The sequence below is a fragment of the Rattus norvegicus genome, chromosome 3 (genome assembly GCF_036323735.1).
Source record: "Rattus norvegicus strain BN/NHsdMcwi chromosome 3, GRCr8, whole genome shotgun sequence".
Taxonomy (NCBI): Eukaryota; Metazoa; Chordata; class Mammalia; order Rodentia; family Muridae; genus Rattus; species Rattus norvegicus.
In genome coordinates this window covers 173,290,620-173,308,635 of record NC_086021.1, presented here as the reverse complement: position 1 = coordinate 173,308,635, position 18,016 = coordinate 173,290,620, and the positions used below count along the sequence as shown (strand labels likewise).

The 18,016-nt window shown below is 44.1% G+C and overlaps 1 protein-coding gene across 2 annotated transcripts; it reads left to right on the top strand.

The window, feature by feature from the left end:
- Nucleotides 1-13,735: 13,735 nt before the first annotated feature.
- On the top strand, nt 13,736-15,968 carry Wfdc15a (WAP four-disulfide core domain 15A). 2 transcript variants are annotated; one of them, XM_063284323.1, is made up of 4 exons: nt 13,736-13,804; nt 14,672-14,816; nt 14,953-15,111; nt 15,808-15,968. In XM_063284323.1, the coding sequence occupies exons 2-3, from the start codon at nt 14,732-14,734 to the stop codon at nt 15,108-15,110; spliced, it is 243 nt and encodes an 80-aa protein (XP_063140393.1). In that variant the 5' UTR covers nt 13,736-13,804; nt 14,672-14,731; the 3' UTR covers nt 15,111; nt 15,808-15,968. The 2 variants fall into 2 exon arrangements, with proteins under 2 accessions (XP_063140393.1, NP_001008869.1); NM_001008869.2 differs by lacking the exon at nt 13,736-13,804 and having other exon boundaries at nt 14,635-14,816; nt 14,953-15,115; nt 15,808-15,943.
- Nucleotides 15,969-18,016: the final 2,048 nt, after the last annotated feature.

The following is an 18,016-nucleotide window of genomic DNA, read 5'->3' as shown; positions in this document are numbered from 1 at the left end:
GCTATTCATTGATTTAACAATTTTAAATACATATTCACAAAACACTGAGACACCCAACTTCAAATAACAGACAACAAGAGGGCAATCTAAGCCAGATGGGTCCAAACACGATGATAGGGAGGGGCGTTATACTCCACTCTCATCCACACTCAAAGACAAAAAGAAACTGCAGAGTAGAACTATACCGGAGATCAAACAGGCTCAGCAGGTATCTATGGGATATTCGACCCAATTAAATTCATTTTCAGCAGAATTATCTAAAATAGGCTATATTGTACATCGCAAAGCAAATCTCAATAAATAAAAAGCAATTAAAACAATTTCTCATATGTTGTCAAATCACAGTACAGTGAGACTAGAGGTCAGGAGTAGGAGTCCTTATGCTCAGAGATTCAGTGCTACATTCTCGAGTGAAGAGAGTTCATAGAACCAAATGAAAACGGGAACACAACTTTACTTTTGCAAAACAGAGAAGGCAGTTCTGAAGGGAAATTTGCAGCTACCAGAGTTTATACAGTGAGTCACTGTGAAGATCAGGTAAGAAATTTAAGACATTTAACGGTCAAATTAAAATGAAAGCATCATTTCGGAGACGCGTAGGAATACGGCTAAGGCATTTCTAACAAAACGTATTTATCAATGCCTGCCTTTAAAGAAATGGGAGAAATCTTAAATAAATTACCTCAAGGATATTTGACAAGTAACACAAGTCAAACAGTAAAGAGAATCTCTTCTAAGCATCACCTGTCAATAAAAAAGCTTATGGCCAATGAGCTGAGGCAGAGAATAGGAGGCGGGACATTCGGCAGGGAGAGAGAGAATTCTGGGAAATGGTGATAGGCTCAGGAGATTCCTCCCGGAACACAGAGGAAACCAGAAGGCAGCTGAACTCAAGATAGAATAAAAGGGGGACTCACCAGCCAGATGCTGAGGAAGAAGCAGGCCAGGACTGAAGGAAAGGTTACTAACCAACGGGTAACTGAACCCAGGTTAGAATAAAAGGGATACTAAGTTAAGAGCAAGTCAGAGAACAAGCAAAGCGTATGGCCTAGGCATTTATTAATAAGTAATTAGTCTCGGGCTAGAGAGATGGCTCAGTGGTTAAGAGCACTGACTGCTCTTCCAGAAGTCCTGAGTTCAAATCCCAGCAACCACATGGTGGCTCACAACCATCTGTAATGGGATCCGATGCCCTCTTCTGCTGTGTCTGAAGACAGATGCAGTGTTCTCATATATAGTAAATAAATAAATCTTTTTTAAAAAAAAGTAATTAGTCTCTGAGTTGTCATTCCTGGAGCAGGTGCTGAGAGGAAAAAATTGGACTTACATTGTTTTGACCGAGCTCAAAAGCAGCGGCGGTCAAGCAATAATAAAGATCAGGAAGGAAATGCATTGAATAGAGACTAAAAGAAAAGCAACTGCAGAGCCATAGAATCAGGACATGGCACTGGCACAAATGCAGACGTCCAGACCAATGGGAGGAAACAGAAGAACCAGAAATAAACCTGTGAGGACACAGCCATCTGAGTTTTCCCAAAGGTGGCAAAACCCACCACTCCGCCCCCAGCTCTGCCATCCACAGCAGGGACAGTTTGTCTTGTAGGCTCAGGCCAGCTTCACTCCAGAGCTGTGACTGTCCTTAACGGTTGCCCCACAGTTCTGGCATCTCCAATATCCTGGGGTCTTCACTGAAACTGAGGCCTCACCCTCACCAAGAGCCTCCTGGCCTCTTTTTGGGGACTCTGACCCTGCCTCACGATGCCAATCTTGGACTTTCCTCATTACACTTTTAATCCAGGGTTCTCACTGCGATGTGGCTGTACCTTTCCCTGTAGCCTCTTCCAGCCTATCTACATGGAGACTCTGACCTTGCCATTCAATGTCAAGCCTCAACCGCCCTCCATGATCCCTTTATTCCTTCAAAACTAGCACTACCAGGGAAACCCTTGCACAGCACCAAGTTTGGCTGCCAACAACAGGACCATAGCTTCAATGTGTGGATGCTGAAGGAATCCTCCCCAAAAGGTATCACCTAAATGATATGGTCTCTCATCAATCACAGCTGATTCTTCAGCCCTTGCTAAGTAATGCTGACTGTCCCGGTAATGCAGGTTTTTTTCTTCCACAGATCATGAATTCTAATGTATTACACAAAAAGCCCTGTAGTCTTTGCTTCCCTCGGAAGCTCCAGAAGTCATGTCTCCATTGCCTGTATCTATTTCCATCCAAGTACTAGCCAGTCCCAACCCGGCTTAGCTTCAGCGATCAGACAAGATGGGGCCTTTCTAGAATAGTATGTAGGCACCTGTACCTTTCTCAATATTCCTGTTTTCCTAACTTCCATAGCAACTCATTGAGCTTTAGGCACTGAATGGCTTTACCAACCCAAAGCTACAAAATGCTTCTATAATCCTTACTGAAAAAAATGGTCCAGTCCACCACAGCAAGATTCTTCTCTCGGCTCCCAATTCCTGCTCTAGATTTCTGTTGCTGTAATAAAACACCGACCAAACACAACTTGGGAAGGAAGTGTGCCTTGGTTACTTCTTTTTTGCTATAAAGAGATTCTATGCCCAAGCAGCTTACAGAAGGAAGAGCTTATGGGGGTTCACAGTTTCAGAGGGTGAATCAGGACCGTTGTAGTGGAGGGCAGGGCAGCAGGCAGGCATAGTGCTGGAGCAGTATCTGATAGCTTACATCTTGAGACACAATAACCAGGAAGAGAGAGAGAGAGAGAGAGAGAGAGAGAGAGACAGAGAGAGACAGAGAGAGACAGAGAGAAGACAGAGAGAGACAAAGACAGAGAGAAACAGGATAAAAAGAGAGAGACCTCCAGTGACACATCTCCTCCAGCAAGCCCAGTCCTCCAAATCCTTCCCAAAGAGTTCCACCAAATGGCAACCAAGTATCCAAACATACGATCCTATGGGGACTATTCCCATTCAAACCACCACAAAAATGGTTTATTTAGCTTATGCATCCTACACATGGTCTATCATTAAAGGAAGTCAGGACAGAAACCATGAAAGAGAGTTGTTTACTGCCTTATTTCCTCTGAATTACTCAGCCCATGTTTTGACAAAGCCTAGGCCAATCTACCCAGTGAGTGGCCTACAGTGAACTGAGCCCCGTCTCAGCCATCATTAACCAAGAAAATGCCTCCACAGACATGTCCACAGGCCAATCTGATGGAGGTATTTCCTCAACTGAGGGCCCCTCCTACCAGAGAACTTTAGATTGTGTCAAGTTGACAAAATCTAATGGGCACAAGCAGTCATAAAGAAAGTACAAAATTACACAGGGGGAAACCCCACTGGGTGGCCCCAGAACAACTCCTAAAAGGGCAAACGGTGTTGCTTCAGCAGTCCTGAGTGAGGAGCAACAGATCTCTTATACATTGTTGCTATATAAATTGTTACATTGTATTGGAGAGCTGTTCGTCATATTTATAATGATAGAACATGTCTACACGCTGTGCCCTCTATCCCATCAGTCCAGCAATTCCATCTCTAACTAGATCACACTTATACATTCTCCAAAATAAGTGTACAAGAATGTTCATGGCAGTGCCTCTTATCAGAGTCAAAACGACAAAGTGCATATAGTTCTGCTGACCTGAGTTTTATTCTTTGCTTTTGTTCGTTTGGTTTGGGGTTTTTTATATTGTTGTTTGCTTGTTTGTTTTGTTGGTAAGCTGTAAAAGTATTTCTAGGGGATTTTCTATGGTCCTTCTTGTTTCCCAAATAAATGTCACGGAGCCCTTCTATTTATTAACAAGTTGCAAGTACGATAACTAGGCAGATTAGTCATCTATTCTAAAGCAACCCTGCTGGCCTGGACTACTTTCCAGTCATGTACCCCGTTGCTGGTCTTCTGAGTCCTTTTGTTGTTTGATAACCCACCAAGTCAAATTTATGCTGCCCATATGCTAATGAATGTGAGACTGTCCACTGGACATGGTCACCCTAGCAGGGCACTTGTGACTGATTTATAGACTGCTGTTACATTATTAAATTTAATTGTAAGTTTATTATTCTTTTTCCTTATGTTTTCCTTCTGCCACTCTCTTAACGATGTAGCTCAGTCTAGGACAAGAACTCAAGATCTGTGACCTTCTACCCTTGTAGTAGTTGTTATTAGTCTGTGAATTTGCTACACCTCTTGTTTGTCTTTAAATATTCACTGGGGGTTTCTACCCCACTTCAGACCGTTTAGTTTCCAAATAAAAGACACAGAACTTTGAGATTTATAACCAAGCTTATAGCAAAGTAGCTCGGCAGCTATCAACCCGCTAAGCGATCTTGTCTGCTTCTCTGCCAAAATCCCCATAAAGGCTTGTATCTGTTCTGTTTATCCTGCTCCTGCTTCACCAGGCTAGCCCTCATGGCCACATGCTCATGGTCCATACTACCCCATGGCGACTCCTCTTCCTCCTCCCTGGCTCTCCTCTCCAACACCCAGCCTGGGAGCCTTCATCCTGCCTGCATCTTACTTGTCCAGCTCTGGCTGTCAGCAGCTTTATTAACCAATTGGGGATACCTTGGAAGGCAAGGTTTACACATCACTTTGTGTGCATGGGAACCTGTTTGTTGGACAGAAAGCAGATCTTGGTGGCAAGGAATTAACATCTGAAAACCTAGCCGCTCCAGACCAACCCCAATAGCCCTTGACAGTTGATCAGGTTTTTAATACAAGACAGGGGAAACTGTCTCCAAAAAAGACAGAGGTGAGAGAGGAAATGTATAAACTACTTATAAGCTTTAATCTTTAATCCCATGGCACATATGAAAACTTCCATAAATCTAGAGAGAGTTTTGCTGGTAGTCCATTACACTGTCTTGCTTTGTCTTTGCAAGGTTGTGGGTAGTAAGTGGCTTCTCCACCGATGCAGTACACCAATTGAGCCGAATTATAAATTTAAAAGCACATTCATTGGAAGTAGCTCTCAGGGCAAGCTGAAATATCTCACAGCCGGAGATCAGTCAAGTCTCAAGGCTGGGCTGGACTAGAGGCTTCTTAAAGGGGAGGGGAGAATGGTAGGGTACCAAGGTTACAGCCTTATTTGGTGAATTTTTAGGACCCTATAGGGTAGTCTTCTATCTGGTAGTCACTTTGGAATCTGGAACTAGGAGCTGGCTTTATCCAGCATTTTGCACAGGCTATTTTTGAGAGCTTCTGCAAGCTCCTGGCGGGAATCTCTTTGTCCCCAAATCTCTGGCCTAACATCCCAACCGCTTTAGATATAGAGCACAGACTCAAATCTGACTATTTCCAGCTGAGCCATAATGTCAAAGGGAGGGGATGTCGGGAGTAGGTGGTGCTGTGGGCACAGGGATTTAGGGGTTCAGGAGCATCTGGTGAATGGCTACTCTGGAGACCTCACAGATGCAATCCTTGCAAGAAGCAGAGGAGGCAAGGTGCTAAGGACAAAAATAGACAGATTATTTATTACCACTGCCCCTATGAACGGGGCTAGCAATGCAGTGAAGACTTCCAGGAAGAGCGGAGCGGAGGGGTGCCCTGGTTATATTGGCGCAGTTCTTCAGACATTCAGTCTGTGGAGTGACATGATATGGGAGAGCTGGCTGCTTCCCTGTGGGATGCTCTGTGGGACCATGCGAAGCTAGGAAAGTACAGGCTGGACTTGGCAGGATGCTGGAACAAATAGAAGCCGAACTGAATGTCTGCCTCACTGCTGGGGTTGCCCAAACACTGCCTGCAAGCCCCTCAGGGAAGGCAGAACACAGTCTGTATAATAGGGGTCCCAGTCTGTGTTTCTCTGGGTAAGAAACAGTGCAGCCTGAGATGGATGCTGTGGTTCCCAGTCTCCTTCGTACCCAGGTGCCTCTGGAATACCAGAAGTTGGGACAGGGGTCTACAGGTCCATACTTCCCCCCCAGGGCATCTAAGCCAGGGAGGGGATGGCTTAGCTGGCGACAGAGGCCATAATCTGGGTGGGTTCCAAGTGAGTGTCAAGAGTATGGAGGGGTTGGAAGAGATAAGGCCTTCTCCAAGAGATTTAGGTGGGGTTCTTTACAACAAAGCCTCCCCATCCCCGTGATCCTTGAAAAGTGAGATGGTCCTTGCTTGTCCAAACCATTTTTATTTTGATGGTGAATATGAATGCATATACCTGACTCAGGGTCAACCAGGGATTCAGGAATGAATGCATGCTCAGGAAGGGAAACTTATCAGCTGAACACGCAGGTCTTACTACCTCATTAGCATGGAGAACTCCAGGTTTTTATGCTACTTGATTGATATGGTCCTCTCAGTGGGGTTTTATGGTCACGTGTTTTGCAGGGAGCTGGCTCCAGGCCTGCTGTTCTCAATCCTGAGATTTCACCAAGGTTTGAGCCTGCTCAACCTACCACCAGTTCTTCCTTCTGGGGGCATGGCCCACTTACCAACAAACACACACACACACACACACCACATACACACACATACACAACACACACACACGCACACCACATACACACACCACATTCACACACAAACACACCACACACACACACCACACCACACACACTGTACACACACACACCACACCACACCACACACACATACACACCACACACGCCACACACACATACACACATGCACATACGTACACATACACACCACACACACACACCACACCACACACACACATACCACACACACACCCCACATACACACACACACCATACCACACACACACATACACACCACAAACACACACACCACACCACACACACACACACCACCCCCCCCACACACACATACCACACACACATACACACCACACACACACACCCCACATACACACACACACCATACCACACACACACACCACACACACACCACACACACACACCACAGACACACACACACCACACCACACACACACATACCACACCACACACACACACCATACACACACCACACACATACACACACACATACACACACACATACACACCACACACACACACCACACACCACACACACACTCACACACCACACCACACACACATACACGCACATACACAACACACACAACACACCACACACACCACACACACACACCATACATACACCACACACATACACACACACATACACACACATACACACCACACACACACAGTACACACACACTCACACACCACACCACACACACACATACACGCACATACACAACACACACAACACACCACACACACCACACACACACACCATACATACACCACACACATACACACACACATACACACACATACACAACACACACACACACCACACCACACACACCACACACCATACATACACCACACACATACACACACATACACACACATACACAGCACACACACACACCACACAGCACACACACACTCACACACTACACAACACACACAGACACACACATACACCATACACACACACAGACACACACATACACACCACACACACACACCACATACACACCACATACACACACACACCACACCACATACACACACACCACACACACACACCACACACACACACACACCACATACACACCACACACACCACACACCACACCACACACACATACACATACACACACACATACACACACATATACACACCACACATACACACACACACACACCACACCACACACACCACACCACACACACCACACCACACACACCACACACACACACACACACACACACACACACACACACACACACCACACACCACACCACACACTCACACAGGGCAGATGATAAAGTTAAGAAGTTTAGGGAGAAACTTTTCCTTAGGTATGCAATTGAAACTTGGCCCATGGTCTTGGCAGTTAAGGGAGGAGAATCTCAAAATCAGGGAAAAGGGAAAAGATCACACCCTGAGGAACAGGCTGGAGAGAAACAGGCTGTTAAGTCACAGGGGTACTTATCTGACGTCCATTTAACCCAGGAGAGGTAAATTCAAGTCAATTTCTGGAAGGTTACAAGAAGCTTTTTAACATTACAAAAAGAGGTAAGTTTTAGGAATGTTTGTTGGGGTGAACTATGTGAAGAGCACCTCTGTGTATTCAAATGTTGATGCTGTACAAGCAGAGAACTGAGTCCTGGCCAGATTTTAGTACTGTTATATTTTTAAGATTTATTTATTTATTATGTATACAGTGTTCTGCCTGCGTGTGTGCCTGCAGTCCAGAAAAGGGCACCAGATCCCATTACAGATGGTTATGAGCCACCATGGGGTTGCTGGGGATTGAACTCAGGACCTCTGGAAGAGCAGCCGGTGCTCATAACTGCTGAGCCATCTCTCCAGCCTGGTATTGTGATTCTTATGGCTCACCCTCAGTATTTTGTAAACACTCTTCCTTCCTCACCTGTTGATTTTGCTTAATAAAGGTCTGATGGCCAATAGCTAGGCAGGAAAGGGAAGGCGGGGCTTCTGGACAGAGAGAGGGTCTCTGGGAGAAGCAGAGGTGGGGAATTTTGCCAGTGAGAGATGGAGGTGGTCAGATACACTAGACTGAGAGAGGGGCAAAAACCTAGTCATGTGGCAGGCTAATAAGATTAAGTTAGATGGACTATCTGGAAGGTAGCCCAAGCTAAGGTCTAAGATTTTATAAATATAAATGAGTGTCTGTGTCATTCTTTAACAGCTGGAGGGTCCAGAGAGTTCTGCGACACATGTTAGCATTACCAGCGTTTGTACTGTGTATTGAAACCCACATCATAGAGAAAGCAATAGATTCACACCTCTGTATCGTAGCAGATGCTTGGGAAATGATTTTGGATTAAAAGCACGACCACTCTTTAAGGTGAGCTGAGGGAAGGCAGAAGCCTTCCACTGGGTAGAAGGGGCGAAAGCTCACCTGATTCTGATTTTCAGTGTAACTACAGACCATGAAAGAGGGGCTTTTTGCTTCTATCCAGAAGAATGATGTGTATATATTTAGCACAGTGACAAGCACCTTTAAGTCTATACTTATAAGACAACCTAAAGAAATGGAAAATCTTGAGCTTGTGGCTATGATAATGGTGGGTGGCATAGTGAAAGGCTTTACCAGAGTTAGAATGATAGTTTATCAGAACTCCATTAATCAATGTTAAAGATCTGAACTTTATAGTCTAAATACAACAGTAGCATAGCAGGGGGGGGGATCTGAAGCATTTTTAATTGCTTTTACATACCTTAAATCACTTTCTTTTTTTTTCCTCCATCTTTATTAACTTGGGTATTTCTTATTTACATTTCAATTGTTATTCCCTTTCCTGGTTTCTGGGCCAACATCCCCCAAACCCCTTCCCTTACCCTTTTATACAGGCTTTCCCTCCCCATCCTCCCCCCATTACCGCCCTCCCCCCAACAATCATGTTCACTGGGGGTTCAGCCTTGGCAGGACCAAGGGCTTCCCCTTCCACTGGTGCTCTTACTAGGCTATTCATTGCTACCTACGCAATTGGAGCCCAGGGTCATTCCATGTATAGTCTTTGGGTCGTGGCTTAGTCCCTGGAAGCTCTGGTTGCTTGGCATTGTTGTTCATATGGGCTCTCAAGCCCCTTCAAGCTCTTTCAGTCCTTTCTCTGATTCCTTCAATGGGGATCCCGTTCTCAGTTCAGTGGTTTGCTGATGGCATTCGCCTATGTCTTAAATCACTTTCTTATCACCATTTAAGCTTTCATGTTCTCCAACCTTTATAACTTGGATTCGCCAACTTTAAAACACCTTCTTACATCCTAAAGCACTTTCTTAGAACCTCAAAACTTAAGCTGCTGTATCCTCAGTCCTTACTTAAGTTTTACATCTTTTTTTTCTATCCAGTTATTTACCATGAAACACAGGTGGATTACTGGGAGCAGTCCCTGTAAAGTAAGTTCCTTTAGATAAAGGACTGGCAAAAAAAAAAAAAAAAGTTACTTTGAAACCTGTTTTTTAAGTCTGGTAACAAGGTAGCCTGTGTCCAGACTTAGTCTGGCAGCTCCAGGAGAGTGAGGCTTGAAGTCTGATTTTCACACATGGAGAGGACTGAGAAGGCATCTGAAACCTTGGTTTCTGCTGTTACGTTGTTAAATCTTTCATTAGTCTAGTCTTCAAACCCATCAAAGACCTGAGAAGGATAAATTTCACCTGAGTAAGCTCTAAGAGCAGACTGAGTAGCTTCTGAGTCTATTAAAAATTACCTGGACAATCACGCAATGTTCCTCTGTGCTTGGCAGGGCATCTTTCTTCAACTGCCAGGCCCATACGATTTGACAGAGAAGCAGGAATTTTGGAAGGACTGTCCTACTTTTGTCTAGACAAAGTAAGTGAGTCAGCTCTACAGTGCCCTGCCTGTCCATAGTTTGAACAGTGTGCTGTCAGCAGTTGAGGCAAAGGGCAGTCTACAAGCTCAATGGCCAGCTTTTCTACATGTAAAGCAAGCTTCATGTGGTGGTTCTTCTGTTCCCATCTTCTCTGGGGGAGATTAGGCATGTCTATCACAATAAGTGTTTTTATTAAACATTTTAAATGCCATATTCTGCAGATCTCTGAAGTGTTTAAGGACTATATGTCTATCTAAAGCACACTTTGCCTGCTTATAATTATTTTTGTTTAACTTTAAAAACATGTACTGGAGGTTAAATAAAGTTTATTCCTGTAATTAATTGCATCTATCATTAGTGGGACTACAAATATAGTTTTGAACATATTAAAGAGTTTGATCATTCATAAGGTTATTAACTATTAACTCACACTTCTTAGTTATCCTTAACAATTTACAATAATTTAGAAGCTTTCGTAAGACAAGGACTTTAGGTTTAGTCCTGTTAGGTTTGAGTCTTAAAATCAGGATTTTGAACTGAAGCTCTTCCAGTATCAAAATAAAACATTTAGTCATAGATACAGTCCACAGAGAGACTGGCAACCTTACTGATCATACTACACACACCACTATATACCATTGTAGTTTTCTGCATAGCTTATTTTATCCAAACAGCTAATGCTTAAAAGACCAAAAAGCTAGACAAATATTATTGTGAACCTCATTAGATCTTAGGAGTTTAAAGATCTTGATTATTATTAACTAATTTATTAAGCATACATTGCTACTTATTTGTATGCACACATACATACATATATATATGTATATATACATACTTCTTAAATTAGTTTTTGTTAATTTGAATAGACCTTTATAATCTTAAAACTTCATCCTTAAAAAAAAAAAAAAAAACTTCATCCTTATGTATAGTATGTTGTAGCACATATAACCTTGAATTTCTATCTTCATCTTACAAAAATCCATACCAATCTAAAATATTTGAGACTTGTTGTTACTTTATACATCTAAGGGAGATAGAATACCATGTGGTCATCTTAAGATGGTGAAATCATACAAGAGGTTGCAAGCCATGTGGTTGCTTATATCCTGGTTAGGTTACTAGTCAAGATAAAGGAGAGCCATATGGTTGTTATTTAAAAACATTTATTTTCCTAGTAAATATATTTATATCTATATATTTTAATGATTTTCATTCAAGTTATATGCACATATATGGAGAGTCAAACCCAAGTTTACATACATATATGCACATATATATTCATGTACAGATTTTTAATTATAAGCCTTTTGTAGGTTATAAGTTTTGTTATAAGTTTAAAGCCAAATCTTGTTGCAGATTATACAGATTTTTAAACCATACCCAGTGAGCAACTTACAAATCCCTAGATAAAAGTTTACAGCATAGGCTTGAGAATATCATGGACAATTAAAGGCACCAGGCAGACATGACCAGAAAAGTGTAAGAAGAATTTTCCTGCAAGAAAGCAGGAAAGTGGCAGGGTTTTAGATGGAGAGGAGGGGGGTTGGTCCACTGCTGTGACAGAAATTAGCAATGGGGCCCTAGAACCCAAGTGAGATGTTAAAACAGAGAAGGTAGCCCCCATGTTCATCAGGAAAGCAATGAACTTACTACCTGGAGCATTACCTGGGCTCAGTGAGGATGAGGGGGGCCACTGAGCCTGGTACCGTCAGTCCTCAGCCAGGCCAAGGAGCTTGAAGACTGGGAGGGTCTGATTTGCCATTGTTAGTGGTTTGGCACAGAGGATGAGTCCACATAGGGGAATTGTGATTTCCAATGGCCAGGTTTCCTGAAGGCAGGGCATGGCTTCCTTGGTGGATAGGAATTAGGACAGATGAGGGACCAGTAGCCTTCCTGGCCACAGCAAAACCAGACTCCTGGCAGAGCTGACTTAGGCTGAACCCTGGTTGGGTGGGGCCTGGCACATGTTCCTTTGTTCTCTGTGCAGGAATACCGTTGGCCTTAGGGCAGTGAAGTGGAAATTTCTGGTTTCTGTGGAGACTCAGTTGTAGCTTGTGAAGTTTTACTGGAAACTGTCTTATGTTTTTGCTGAAGCAGACACGTGAGAGGATGTTTTGCTAAGAACAGGCACATGATATTTTGCTGGAAGCAGCTTGGAAAAGAGGCATGTGATTTTTTTTTTTTTTTTGCTAGAGCAGATACTTAGAAAGGATATAAATATAACCCAACAGACAGTGGACAATGCTGGGTGGGATTGGTATGCCTTACCATTCTTTGCTGGTCATCATTTGACGTGACTTCATAGCCACTTCCTCGGATTCAGGTCAATTGGCAGAGCCTTGGGGTTTCTTCTGGATCATGGGTCGAGCTACCACTGCTGATTTAAGTGAACTGAACTGCTGATCTGACAATGAAGATTGGGTTTGCTTCAAAGAACTGTTTCTAAGCAGGTCCACATCTTTCTTTGCCTTATTAACCTTTCCTTCCCACTACCTCTGGTGGGTGGTGTGCTAGAAGGGAGGTTAAAGCATTTAAGAACTCTAATTAAATGTAGGTTTTGAAAAAATATCTAAAGGGGCCGGGGATTTAGCTCAGTGGTAGAGTGCTTACCTAGGAAGCGCAAGGCCCTGGGTTCGGTCCCCAGCTCCGAAAAAAAAAAAAAAAAGAACCAAAAAAAAAAAAAAAAAGAAAGAAAAAATATCTAAGCCTACAGGTCAGCTGTCAAGGCTTGGGCCTGAGGCATAGCCTTCTGCTATAGCCAAGACCATTGGGAAGACTTGGCCACCTCCTCTTGGGCGTTTAAAGACCTTCACAGCCATTTCTACCAACTCCTATGCAGGGGGTGGGGCTGGTGGCGGGGGCGGAGGGAGTTGGGGACCATCCTCAGCCTTTTTCAGCTGTTTTGTTTTTCCCTAAAGTCTGAAGCCGGTTGAGAAATAAAATGAGAGGCCAGTACTGCAGCTCGGGCTGGAAAGGCTGGGTCAGGGCAAGGGTACTGATTTATGGCCTCTTGTAATCTGTTAAGAAAAACCACCGAATTCTCATCTGTTTGTTATGTAACCTCAAGGAGTCTGTCAAAGTCATTACCCATGTAGTCTGCTCTGCATTCTGACTGGCTGAAACCTGAACTCTTTACACTCATGTGTAAGCTTGGATGGAGGACTGGACAACTCAGAATCATGCCAGGTTAAATCACAGACTTAGTTACCATTTCACAAGTATACCTACCACTTACGAAAAGTTTAAAATAAATCTTTTTTAAAAATATTATTTATTTGATGTGTATGAGTACACTGTAGCTGTTTGTAAAAATTGTATAAGTCACAAAATACAGTAAAATCAAAGGTGCCCTTCTGGTGTCTCATTGTTCATAGTGTGCTTTGGCCAGGCCACAGAACAAAGAAAAACCACGTGATTTGGGGGTGTGGCCTGAGACGGTTGTAATAAGACAACCCAGAGGTGACTGGGAACTAGGTTTCCATCCGGAGCTGCAGTGTGAACTCCAGGTTAGTTCAGGGGCGAGATGGCATCATGTGGGTGGAGAAATCTTGGGAAGAGGAGTCCCTCTAGCCGCCAAGATGTCCCCTGTCTTCTTGTTCCGATGTAGGCATTTTTGGTGCAGCCACGACTCTTGGTAGAGTAAGTCCCCATAGGCACCGGGTGCCTATGCAGCCACAGCTAACAAGAAAGGCAATTTATCCATAAATTAAAGTCGATCTGATCTGGTGGAAGGGTACTAAGGTTATAGCCTTATTCAATGAGTTTTTAGGGTGGTCTTATGTCCAGTGGTTACTTTGGAGTCCAGACCTAGCAAGTGGCTTTGTACAGTGTTTTGTACGGACCATTTTCACAGGCTTTTGCAAGCGTGGGCTCCTTGCAGGGATCTCTTTCTCCTAAAACGTCTGCATTTAAACATTAATGTGCCAAAAGTTAAGCCTCCTGTGCACCAATACCTGAACCCTATTTGGAGAAACGGTGTTTCTCTCTCTCTCTCTCTCTCTCTCTCTCTCTCTCTCTCTCTCTCTCTCTCTCTCTCTCTCTCTCTCCCCCCCCCTTCCTTTCCCCCTCCCTCCCCCCCTCCCCCGCCTCTCTCTTTGGCTACGTGATAAAGAGTAAGTTGTTGGCTAGCCCGGGCACATGGCCTCTGAACAATTCTCTTGGTACCTGAACCTACAGCATAGCATAATGTATAAACTAGAAAGTGCCAGACTCTCCCTGCTAGACCCTAAGAAGAAGATATTTTCTCCCTTCCCCTAGGAAAAAAGGGGTAGGGGTGGGGCTTGAAAGGAACCAGCTAAGTCCTTCCTGTTCGGGTTGACTCACTTCCGCTTTCCTGACCTGCGACCTCAGCTTCCCTTGCTGGTTATCCGCAGCCCAGAGCTGATCCAGTCGTCCTTGCTCCATGGTCACAGGACAGTCAATACTCTGAAGAGATGAAGCCAAACAGCCTCCTACAGTTCACAACAACCACCCTCCTTTGCCTTAGCATGGTGCGGCTTAGCGTAACTAGGAAAGGAGGTGATGTAGAGTGGTCCTGGGGGAACTGGGGTAGGGGAAGAGTTTTCCTCTGAGAATTTTGTGGAACCAGCTAGCTGGTCCTCGGAGTGGTCCCACCAGTGTTTCCTATTCACTCAGGGGCATTTTTTTTTTGCAGTTACACCCAAACAAGGGTACTGCCCGGAGTTTCTTCTTAACTGCCCGTTTGTCCTGTTACCTTTATGCAACCGTGATAGTGGGTGCAAGGGCACCAAAAAGTGCTGTTTCTACTACTGTCAGATGCGGTGTGTGGAACCTTGGACATCTTTGACTTGAAGTGAGTGGGCCCCAGACCAGCCTCAGAAACCTGCCTTTGGATCCATCTTGTCTGTTTAGAGAGCGCAGAGTGCCCAGCACCCATGGAAATCACGGTAGTCAGAGCTTTTAAGTTGGGGGTTGCCTATAAACACTCAAGCAAGAAACGGTGGCCCACACCTTGTAATCCTAGAGTTTGAGAGGTTGAGACCAAAGGATTATGAATCCCGTGTGATCCCTGACCATGTTGGACGTCTGAGGTCAGCCTGGGATACCCTGCTTGAGATGGGCACCAGACTTCCCTGTATAATGGGACCTTTCTTCAGCATCATTGCCAAGCCACCCAACTATTACTAATTTTTTTTGCCATTTTTAATGGCCCCATTTCTCAGTTTATTGAACTTCACATTTCAGTTGAAGAGTAAGGGGGTTGGGGATTTAGCTCAGTGGTAGAACGATTGCTTAGCAAGCGCAAGGCCCTGGGTTTGGTCCTCAGCTCTGGGGGAAAAAAGACAAAGAGTAAGGGATCATAATACTATCGCTGAATTGCCCAGAATCCTCCAGCCTTAGATCCCTAACTCTTTGACAGACAGCATAGCTCAGTTCTCCAGAGAGAACTAAATCCGAGTGCGATTCAGGCCATGGTGGCAGTGGGTTCCCAAACCATGTCCCCGGAACAGCTTACAAGTGTTCCTGTCTCTGATCCTTCTCTTCCTAGATGGAAACCTTTCTTAACCACGGCTGGGAAAAATACAATGACATTGGCTCCAACTTGGATGGCTGACCTTGAGTTCTTCTGTCTCACAGACCCCTCTTATTGGTGAATTAAATGTGTATTAGTATTAAAGCGAAACAAATAAATACATCCCTATGTAATAACTGTTCTCTGGTGCCGTAGCCAACTGCTTGAAGCTAGATACTTTATATAGAAAAGAGGTTTATCTCTCTTACAGTTCTGGAGGCACAGTAATGTACTGTCAGTTGTTCTCAGCTCTACTTAGGGCTTCTAGGTGAATGATATCACACAGCGGTGGCAACACATGTGAAAGTCAAGAGCACTACACACGGGGGAAAAAATGGCGGCACCAGCTTATCCCAAAGGAATAATTCCAGTTCTGCCAGATACACATTGACTGTTTCTGAAGGTGTTACTCATCTGGTCTAATCAACTGCCACCAGGTCATACCACTTAAAGGGTCCCTACCTCACAATATGTCCAACTTGGAAAGGCATTTGAGTATAGCATCACAGAGGCAGATGTAATCATTAATATCTCCCTTTTTCCCCCCTAAAAGAACCATGGCAGTCTGCTATGCTGTGGCTGTTTGACATGTCAGTTGTTTAACAGTAGATATCCCTGCCTCTCTATCAACCATCAGGAGATTGACTTCCTACAAAGGCGAAAAACAGCTCATCCAGACCCTGTCTAATCTTAGAGAGTTCCTCTGTCTTTTTCTTTTTTAGAACCTAGTCACTCATGCTGTTTTTGCAAAGCCCAAAGCACCGATTTCCCATAAGCCACAGCAGGATACCTGATCTCTCATAGAGCATCGCTTTACATGCCTTCTTCTGTTAACATTTTGCAAATTTGTGGACACCCTATTTTGTTGATTTCTTATAGCTTGGGTCCTGACATCTTTCTGAATAATCTGTCTTCCATAGTGAATAGTCACTACAAGTAAGATTTTTTTGCTAAAATTCTCCAGTCAGAGAGAAGGAAATCTTCCCCCAAAACAGACCATGCAAAAGGAAGGAGCAATTGGTGTTTACTGAGCACAAGCCCACTTAAGAGCCTTAGAGTCTTAAAGAGATAGGTATATAGTTTCTAACTGTTTGCCCGCAGTTATTAGGATCAGGCATTTTATTCAACGATAAAAGAGAAAATCCTTCCACATCTTTTCCCACCTCTGGGGATCCATGGAGACCTGTACCCTGAATCAAAAAGGAGTTAATTCCCTCATAGAGTGTGAGAAACCTCCCCAACAACCTCAGAAATAAATGAAGCAAAGTAACAAAAAAAAAAGTTTCCATGTTGTCAGGACCTGCGCTTGGTGGGCAGGGTTGGGAGCAGAGGGAGTTGGAGCTGGAGGTCCAGGAGCGAGATCAGCAATGAGGAAGAAACCCCTCAACCTCGGCACACAGAGAGGCGCTAGATAATATGACTTCCACTTTTTTTTTTTATTTCCAGTATTCTGCTTTCTCCTGATCACCCATATTTTTAATTTTTAACTGTGGTACTTTTATCTATCACTCTTTTTATTTCTCTTCAAAGCTGGAAAGCATCATTAGGAAGTTTTCTTTCTGGTCTCCCTGGCATCTAATTCTCCCTGAATTGTTCTCCCCAACGCAGACCAAGTTCTGGGATCCAGAGATCCCTCATCAGGGAAAGAAGCTAACGTTCACTAATGATGAACTCCAGGATTTCGGTGAACTGATGGTGCCTGGTTTAACTCTTTTCTCCAGCAGCTTTGCTGTCTCTGGCCCTGCGTGTCCCATCCTTTTGCCCTTCTGCCTCATTGTACTTGTATACACAATTCTCAGGAGTCCCTCTGCTTTTAACCTGTTTCCCCATTTTTCTTTCTTTCTTTTTTTTTTTTTTTTTTTTTTGGTTCTTTTTTTCGGAGCTGGGGACCGAACCCAGGGCCTTGCACTTCCCAGGCAAGCGCTCTACCACTGAGCTAAATCCCCAGCCCCTCTTTCTTTCTTTTTTTTAATTCCTATATTTTAGGCCCCTGTTCTTGGTGCCACCTGTAAGTGTCTGTGCTTACTTACTGGACAAGGTCACCCAATATGGCCGTGAGGGATTAAATTGGGATTGGTTGGAGCGGGCTATAGCACAGCAGAGGCTGTGACAGCTTTATCGGGAGCAATCAGACATTTTAGGCAGTAGAATGGCAATTACCAGGATCAGTACAGCTGTCGCTCCC